The 10,026-nt window shown below is 31.0% G+C and overlaps 2 protein-coding genes across 2 annotated transcripts; one reads left to right on the forward strand and one right to left on the reverse strand.

The window, feature by feature from the left end:
* Window positions 1–262: 262 nt before the first annotated feature.
* Window positions 263–1,342, reverse strand: LOC127080652 (protein FAR1-RELATED SEQUENCE 5-like). Its single transcript, XM_051020962.1, has 3 exons — window positions 795–1,342; window positions 529–709; window positions 263–409 (listed from the first exon to the last, which is right to left on the reverse strand). The coding sequence occupies exons 1-3, from the start codon at window positions 1,340–1,342 to the stop codon at window positions 263–265; spliced, it is 876 nt and encodes a 291-aa protein (XP_050876919.1).
* Window positions 1,343–1,694: 352 nt separating this feature from the next.
* On the forward strand, window positions 1,695–7,629 carry LOC127084634 (alpha-glucan phosphorylase, H isozyme). The gene is made up of 15 exons (XM_051025123.1): window positions 1,695–2,149; window positions 2,910–3,089; window positions 3,359–3,535; window positions 3,623–3,708; window positions 3,829–4,018; window positions 4,244–4,336; window positions 4,910–5,088; window positions 5,200–5,317; window positions 5,410–5,538; window positions 5,718–5,936; window positions 6,025–6,228; window positions 6,382–6,540; window positions 6,662–6,925; window positions 7,009–7,199; window positions 7,296–7,629. Exons 1-15 carry the CDS (start codon window positions 1,937–1,939, stop codon window positions 7,420–7,422), a joined length of 2,529 nt encoding a protein of 842 aa, XP_050881080.1. The 5' UTR covers window positions 1,695–1,936; the 3' UTR covers window positions 7,423–7,629.
* Window positions 7,630–10,026: the final 2,397 nt, after the last annotated feature.

Here is a 10,026-nt window from a genome sequence, read left to right on the forward strand (position 1 = left end):
ATCAATGTTGATAATACTTTTTGAAACGAGACTCTGATTGAACTTAGTTGCAACTTCAACATGGTGTTCACAACATTCCAATTTCGGTATAAATCTCTTTGGCTTGTAGTCAACATGTTTTTTAGTCTCTAATGAGCAGACTCCACCCTAAAAGTCATAAATAGAAATATATGTTAAATTATGTTTGGTAACGTAATAATATCAAAATGATGTATGAGTACCTATTTGTTGTTGTGTTCCTTAAATAAGTGATCATGTTAGTTCAAGCAGCAACAAGCCTTTCTTTATAAGGTGACAACCATATTTCAGTCACATACTTAACAAATAAAGGAATATCAACACATACAGTCTCAAAGTGCTTCAAGTGTTCGACAAACTCAATTTCTCTATTAGCATATACGATGTTGTTCTATGGATCCATGACATGTTCTTGTCTTTCTTATTTAACATACTATTTACATTTCATACTAACATTTTATTCTAAATATGGAACGAACACAACAGATGAGTTGAATTTGGAAACATAACTTCCATGGCATCCATCAACGCAAGTTCCTGGTCTGTCACGACAACCATTTGTAGCAAATTCTTGAAAGAGAACAACTTTTTGAGCTTTTCCACCCTTTCATGTTCAAAATAGGCAAAGTCTACCGAAAACGTCAATTTTGTTGACGTAACACCGACAATCTCAAGCAGTGGTAGTTGATACCTGTATGACCGCAATGCACATAATCAAAAATCTGATAAATCAAAATATGTTCAAAAGATATCAAAAATCAACATTTGGCCATTACCTATTTGTCTTGTATGTACAATCAAAAATCAACACCAAATGAAATATATTCAACAAATTTACTGAATCAGAATGTGTCCAAAAGATACCAGCAACAATGTTTGAGTCTTCCCTATTTCTAGTCCAACACGTGTATTTTTCTTTATGAATAAGACTCAACAACATTTGCATTTCTGTCAATGTATTTCTCTTGTTTACATTGTATGTAGTTCTGGCTTTATACACCTGGGTAACACTGATGAGATTTTCTAGATCTTTGTCTTTCAAAGTGGTAACTATGTATCTTGGAGTCATGTTGTACTTCGTCATGTCACTCACAAACCGTCTTTCATAATCTTTTAGGCAGCCCAATATGTCATGGCCTTTTAAATCCTCGTAAAGTTTATGATTGTGCAACCCGCACCAAACTATCACCTTCCAACCGCTATCAATTGACACAGATCTCAGCCTAAAAGGACATTTAACTTTAATCCTATAAACGTCTCCTGAGGAATTATTACTTTCAGATACATTCTTTCTTTTATAGTTTCCTCCCCTCTCACAATCCATAATCAATTTATTTTTCCTACCTCGCTCTCCATTCACAGTATCAATATCAGAGCGAACAATCACAATAATAATACCATATTATTTATCAATAATCTATATTTATATTAATACTTCCGATCAAAACTCAAATATTTGTCTTCTATGACATATAAAAAATATATTATCAATTTATATAGTTCTGATTTTTTTATACTTAATAAACTAGAGTACCATATTACTCGACTCGAATTAACATTTTTTACTTTTAAATTTTTTAAATATTTTGATCATAAGAAATCAAAACAATCCTACAATTTCTGAAGAATTAAATTGAGTATTTATTTCTATTTTGCTATAAATAAAATCATCTTCTAAGATATTTTCTCCACTTCTTTTGATCATTCACAAACTCCACACACACCCCTTTCTCTCTTTCTGTGCCTCACTCTCACTTGAGCTATCATTTAGCATCATATCTTTTGATACTCTTTCGTGGCCTAGCAATTCCATTCCTTCTAATATCTTCACGTATGTTTCCAAATCCAGATTCTCCTTTTCCTTTCTAATCTCCCTCTTCACCGTTTCTTCAATTATTCAACTTCAACTTCCGACAGAATGAGTTCTAAAGTAGAAACTAATGGTGGTGGTGCTTCTTTAGTTTCTGCTAAAGTTCCACCTTTGGCGAATCCATTGGCTGAAAAACCTGATGAAATTGCTTCTAACATCAGTTACCATGCTCAGTATAGTCCTCATTTTTCCCCTTTCAAGTTTCAGCTTGAACAAGCTTATTATGCAACTGCAGAGAGTGTTCGTGATCGTCTCATTCAGGTATAGCATGATGCATTTACTTGGAATTCAGATCTAGCTTTTGAATAATCATTTGTTTGATTCAATGGTCTTTCATTTATATTCAAATACAAGTACATTCTTTCCATTGGAATATGGGACCTACCAATTTAGTCCCTAAAATATATGAAAATTCAACAATTTAGTCTCTAACATCTTAATAGCAAGGACTAAATTGAAGGCTTATATACAACTACTTATTAGATTTATATACTTTAAGATTAAATTAGAGAGAGAGTGATACTTTAGGACTAAATTGATAGTTTATTTAGTAACATACACACATTTTACTTTCATAATGTTTGTTATAGGTATAATATAATGACAATTGGTGACCTTTCTATAACAATTGAATTGAGGATCAATTTTCATTAAAATAAGCTTTTTTTGTGTGTATTAGAAAGTTGTATCACATGAAAATAAAATGATCACACCAACCATTTGACTCTGTGTGTGTCTGCGTTTGCGCGTGCAATTCAGTGACTTGAGTTAAACTAAACTTGGTCACATTAACTTGGATTTGTGCAAGTTGTGACTTTTTTTTCAACTTAGTTCAGGTTTAAACTACATAAACTAAGGGTAAGTAAATTGTACTACATAAATTAAATAGATTTTCAAATGCAAAGAATTGTATGTGGAGTGTTCTTTCCTCACTTTAAGTCTTAGGTTAGTATAGTTGTACTATTTGTTTGGATATGATATGACTAATGCTATTATTTAACATTGATGATAATTATTTCAGCAATGGAATGAAACATACTTACATTTTCACAAAGTTGATCCCAAGCAAACATACTACTTATCAATGGAGTTCCTTCAAGGTCGGGCTTTGACCAATGCTATTGGAAATCTCAATATCCAAGATGCATATGCTGATGCTTTGCGCAAATTCGGACTTGAACTTGAAGAAATAACAGAGCAGGTAATAAAAAAGTTGCAACTTTTCATGTGAAATAGTATATTTTTCTCCGAAGTATTAGAATTTGTCATGAAATTTAAAATATTTTGGACCATTCAAATGATTGTTATTTCTCTCGTTTAATCACCGATGAATAGTAGTAATAAATTGAACTTTCGTATGCTCAAAATGAAAGCTTCTTCTATAAATCTAAGTTACTTTATCTGTGATTGGTTTTGATATCTAGTGTATAAAAAGTTGATTGATGTACCCTTAAACATGAATCTTTGCAGGAGAAGGACGCAGCACTAGGAAATGGTGGTCTTGGTAGGCTTGCTTCTTGCTTTTTGGATTCCATGGCAACACTTAATTTGCCTGCTTGGGGATACGGTTTGAGGTATCGGTACGGACTATTTAAGCAGATAATCGCAAAAGAAGGTCAGGAGGAAGTTGCTGAGGACTGGCTTGAGGTTTGATTTATATTCCTTCTTAATCCATGGAATTATTTCACATATTTGGCGGATACTGATGCATAAAATCGAATGAATATCAAACAGAAGTTTAGCCCTTGGGAAATTGTGAGACATGACGTTTTGTACCCGATCAGATTCTTTGGCCAGGTCGACGTTAACCCTGATGGAAGGTAAGTGTAAATCTACTGAGTTATTTGTGAAGTTTTGCGATGTTTTGGTACATGATTTTTTATGATAGTGAAAGCTAGGCTAGCAATATGAAAGTACTTAAAGTTTGGTGTGTATGCCAGCCGACAATGGGTAGGCGGAGAAGTTATTCAAGCACTAGCTTATGATGTGCCAATTCCTGGATACCAGACCAAGAACACCATCAGTCTTCGCCTCTGGGAAGCGAAAGCATGCGCTGATGATTTTGATTTGTTTTTATTCAATGATGGGCAACTCGAATCTGCTTCAGTTCTTCACTCACAAGCGCAACAGGTCGGTATCAGGAATAACCCTGCTATTGTCTAAGATCCTGTTTTTATTATAATTATAGAAATGAAATTCTTAGAGAGATATGCATCTCTTCGCCTTTATAAGATTTCATATCAAATATATTGAATTTTGTTTTCTCCTCAACCCTGATTATCACCTCACCCTTTAAATAAGAATTAAATATAAAGTTCCGTGAAGCAGTTTCATGTTAAAAAAATTGTTTTGTAGATTTGCTCGGTTTTGTATCCCGGTGATGCCACAGAAGGCGGGAAACTCCTACGGCTGAAGCAGCAGTACTTTCTCTGCAGTGCATCACTCCAAGTAAGTTAATTCATCTGGTAAATCTCCTTTTCATTTGGCAGAAATGCTTAAGATTACAAAGGTGGTGCCTCACAAAGAGATGCAGCATTTTTCATTGGCCAATACTTCATGATTTCCGGCAAAACACAAACCGAATCATGACTGTCTTTTAAAACACTGACACACCTGTTTTTGTTCAATTTGTGGGCATTATCTGTCGTATCATATAGCATTTATCGTCATTTTTAAGTGTTCTTTTTGTTATTTAAGCTCTCTCTTAGTAAAGAGTTAGGATTTGAAACTTTTGGCAGCAGTGCAATGTAAATGATTGTATTATGCTGGTTTGATGTTATCTTAAATTCTTAATTCAAAGTCTAAATCACCTTCATTTTAGAGTTCAAGAGATATCACTAATTTATTAAACGTAACAAAGATTGTATTCTGGTTCTATGGCATGGATATTTTCAATTAAATAATCAATTAGGACCAAAGTTACATCATTTCGTGTTACCAAATTCCAAGAAGAAATATAGGTGCGTCTTTTGTTTGACAGAATATTCTTACTATTGACCTATCGTCTTGGACTAATTACAGGACATTATTTCCCGATTCAAGGAGAGGAGGCAAGGACCTTGGAACTGGTCTGAGTTCCCAACAAAGGTTGCTGTACAATTGAACGATACCCACCCAACCCTTTCAATACCGGAGTTGATGCGATTACTTATGGATGTCGAAGGGCTTGGATGGGATGAAGCATGGGCAGTGACATCAAAGTCAGTAAATTGTAGAACTTACTGCATTGTGTGGAATTGTTGTTTTCCATTTTCTTTCGACTTTATTCTTACCTGTCAATTGCTAAAATATTATGCTATATCTTAAACCAGGACGGTTGCTTACACTAATCACACTGTCCTCCCTGAAGCGCTGGAGAAATGGTCTCAACCTGTTATGTGGAAACTGCTTCCTCGTCACATGGAAATCATAGAGGAAATCGATAGACGAGTAAGTTGCTTGTTTTCATTGCTTGTCTTCAATAAACCCAGTGAAAGGTATGTACTGACATATTTTATGTGTAAATCATAAAATGCTTGCAGTTCATTTCATTGATAAGTAACACCCGATTGGATCTTGAGGACGAACTTCCGAACATGCGTATCCTGGACAATAATACCCAGAAGCCAGTAGTTCGGATGGCAAATTTGTGCGTTGTTTCTTCTCATACCGTAAGATATACACTTATTTGAACTTCAAAGTATAAAGTCTCATCCATCTTACCCTATTCATGTCTTATATCCTCTAGTTTCTCCAATACACTTATGACGTCGATTGATCCGTTGAACCGACCCCATCTAATGATTTCAATTGAGATTTATTTAGTTTTTGTTGGCCCGTCCTATTATAGGTGAATGGTGTTGCTCAGTTACACAGTGATATATTGAAGTCAGAATTATTTGCAAATTATGTTTCAATATGGCCAACAAAATTCCAAAATAAAACTAATGGCATTACGCCTCGAAGATGGATCAATTTCTGCAGTCCTGAGCTAAGCAGGATAATCACAAAGTGGTTAAAAACTGATAAATGGGTAACCAATCTTGACTTATTAACAGGTCTTCGTGAGGTGAGTACCTGGATACTTCTCTACAGGCAACTAGCTGATTCCTATTATTGCAACATTCTAACATTCAATTTGTGGTTTTTCCCTATAGTTTGCTGACAATGAAGATCTACAAGCAGAGTGGCTGTCTGCAAAGAGAGCTAATAAGCAGCGCTTAGCACAGTATGTTCTGCAAGTGACAGGGGAGAGCATTGACCCTGATAGTCTATTCGACATTCAAGTCAAGCGTATCCACGAATACAAGAGGCAGCTGCTAAATATTCTTGGTGTGATCTATAGATATAAAAAGTTAAAGGTATGAGAAATAGCTGGAGTACACTTTTGAAACTCTCTGTGTTCTAATTTACTATTTTTTTCCGGCACTTTTGAAGGGCTAATATAGGGACACGCTTTTATCTTTTGAGAGACTATAATAAATATTTTCTTTATAACTAAACTATAACAATAGGAGATGAGCCCTGAAGAACGGAAAAGCACAACTGCACGCACGGTCATGATTGGAGGAAAGGCATTTGCGACATACACAAATGCTAAACGGATAGTCAAGCTTGTTGATGATGTTGGTTCTGTTGTAAACAGTGATCCTGAAGTCAATAGCTACTTGAAGGTAATTTAATTCTGCATAACTTTTTAGATTGCAGCAGTGCCTTTGTTCATAAACTACAATCATTTATGTTATGCTTTTTAAGTAACATATTGTAATGAAACTTGTTTAAACCTTGTTTTAGGTTGTGTTTGTACCAAATTACAATGTATCAGTGGCGGAGGTGCTTATCCCAGGGAGTGAGCTGTCGCAGCATATTAGCACTGCAGGAATGGAAGCAAGTGGCACAAGCAACATGAAATTTGCATTGAACGGGTGCCTCATAATCGGTACATTAGATGGAGCTAATGTTGAAATCCGGGAAGAGATTGGCGAAGAGAATTTTTTCCTCTTTGGTGCAACAGCAGATGAAGTCCCTCGACTCAGGAAGGAAAGAGAGAATGGACTGGTAGTCTTTTTCCCCTTTTTTCACAAGCTTCTTTAAAATTTTCATAGACTGTTCTTGAACATGGCTATTTTTATGATGTGAAGTTCAAGCCAGATCCTCGATTCGAAGAGGCAAAGAAGTTTATAAGGAGTGGGGTGTTTGGAAGCTACGACTATAACCCATTGCTTGATTCATTGGAAGGAAATTCTGGCTATGGTCGCGGGGATTACTTTCTGGTTGGGTATGACTTCCCAAGCTACATGGATGCTCAGGAAAAAGTAGATGAAGCATATCGGTAAGACTCGATCTCTTGCGTTTTCTCGATTTAATATTGCGGCTGTAAAATTATCCAAAGTATGTATTGTTTTATTGGTTTGTTTTGCATGTACAGTGATAAGAAAAGGTGGCTAAAAATGTCTATTTTAAGCACTGCTGGGAGTGGGAAGTTCAGCAGTGACAGGACAATTGCTCAGTATGCTAAGGAAATTTGGAACATTGAAGAATGCCGCGTACCATAACTTCAGCTTGCATCCAAGGCTCTGTATAATATTATAGCATTGAATCTAATGAGAAGTGTATAGTCATGAATAAAAACGAACATAACTTTCTATATTTGACTATAGTATGCTGTGTCAAGTTTCAACTGTGTTATTATTATTATTGTAGAGTGTCGTCTCTCTTAATCAATGCATCTGTTTCTATCTTATGAAAATAAATTTGTAACATATTTTTAGTCTTCTATTATTATTATTATTATTATTATTATTATTATTATTATTATTATTATTATTATTATTATTATTATTATTATTATTATTATTATTATTATTATTATTATTATTATTATTATTATTATTATTATTATTATTATTATTATTATTATATTATTATTATTATTATTATTATTATTATTATTATTATTATTATTATTATTATTATTATTATTATTATTATTATTATTATTATTATTATTATTATTATTATTATTATTATTATTATTATTATTATTATTATTATTATTATTATTATTATTATTATTATATTATTATTATTATTATTATTATTATTATTATTATTATTATTATTATTATTATTATTATTATTATTATTATTATTATTATTATTATTATTATTATTATTATTATTATTATTATTATTATTATTATTATTATTATTATTATTATTATTATATTATTATTATTATTATTATTATTATTATTATTATTATTATATTATTATTATTATTATTATTATTATTATTATTATTATTATTATATTATTATTATTATTATTATTATTATTATTATTATTATTATTATTATTATTATTATTATTATTATTATTATTATTATTATTATTATTATTATTATTATTATATTATTATTATTATTATTATTATTATTATTATTATTATTATTATTATTATATTATTATTATTATTATTATTATTATTATTATATTATTATTATTATTATTATTATTATTATTATTATTATTATTATTATTATTATTATTATTATTATTATTATTATTATTATTATTATTATTATTATTATTATTATTATTATTATTATTATTATTATTATTATTATATTATTATTATTATTATTATTATTATTATATTATTATTATTATTATTATTATTATTATTATTATTATTATTATTATTATTATTATTATTATTATTATTTGCTTGGCTTTTGCGGGGCACGTGTATTTATCTAAAGGACAAAATTTTATTCAAAATACTTATTATAGCTTGGCTTTTGCGGGGCACGTGTATTTATATAAATTTTTGCATTTTTAGGTTTAAAGAGTGCAGTGTCCGCGGGCTTTCCCCGCCCCGCTCTCATTTTTTTGCGGGGCGGGTCTAAGTTTTAGGCCTGCATCCTCAAATATAACTGCCCCGTCCCGCCCCGTTTTTTTGCAGGCTTTTGCGGGGCGGGCCTAAACGGGGCGGGCATGCCCGTTTGCCACCCCTAATCAAAACAATCCATTAATCCATTATCAATCCATTAAAACTTTTTTAAAACTATTCAATCCAATTCATCCATTAAGAATAAAATCAATTAAATCCGTCCATTATTATATTTTTAGTTGATGGATATCCATTCATCAATTTTTTTTTCTTTGAATTTTTTTATTTTAAAAATCACTTAGTTTCTTGAAAAATTTATTGTTTTCAATTTTTTTTTATTTTTTTAATAAAATAATATCAGTTTTTTTTTCCGAGAAAAAAATATATTTTTGTATTTTCGAAAAAATAATTTAAAAATCATTTTTTTTCGAAAAAAATAATTTTTTTATATTCGTAAAAAAATAATTTTTTCAAAAATAAAATCAAATTTTATTATTTTTCAAAAAAATCATTTTTAAATTTTTGGAAAAAATCGATTTTTTGTATTTTCAAAAAAAAATTATTTTAGAAAAAAAATTATTTTTTATTTTTCAAAAAAAATATTTTTGTTTTTCAAATTTTTTTTTTTAATATTTAAAAAAATGATTTTTTTTAAAATTAGATAAAAAAGTTCATTGGATCATTAAAATATGTTGGATGGATTGGATCAATCCATGCTTATAAATGGATGGATTGGATCAATCCATTAATTTAATTTTTATGTAATGGATGGATTGGATGGATTTTCTAATGGATGGATTGAATGAGTTTTGTATCCAATTGCCACCCCTAATCTCATTCATACATTTTTCCATCCTACACAGTAATTAATGGAACGTCAACCTTATAACCCCTTCCATATTCAGAAATTCGCAGCATAAGTTCAGTCTTTAAGCACAAAAATGCTTGAAAAATCCCTCAAAAGTTACTGGTCAAGCAAAATAACTAAACCGCAAAGTAATCCACAAAACACCTATACTAAGATAAAGACAGACCAGTAGTTGTCCATTGGATCTATTGTTGTTAAGTCAAACGCGACTCAATGGAAGATAAAGATAGACCACACCATTCACCACGCAATGTAGGATAAAAGTAAAATTGAGTACCTAATGTAATATTGTGACGTAATTCTAAACATATGGAAAAACAACAAACTAAGGACATGATCTGAAAATCACAATGAAACCTTAAGAACCTGCAATGATTGGTTTAGAGCATGGAAAAG

Source organism: Lathyrus oleraceus, chromosome 5 (genome assembly GCF_024323335.1).
Source record: "Lathyrus oleraceus cultivar Zhongwan6 chromosome 5, CAAS_Psat_ZW6_1.0, whole genome shotgun sequence".
Classification (NCBI taxonomy): Eukaryota; Viridiplantae; Streptophyta; class Magnoliopsida; order Fabales; family Fabaceae; genus Lathyrus; species Lathyrus oleraceus.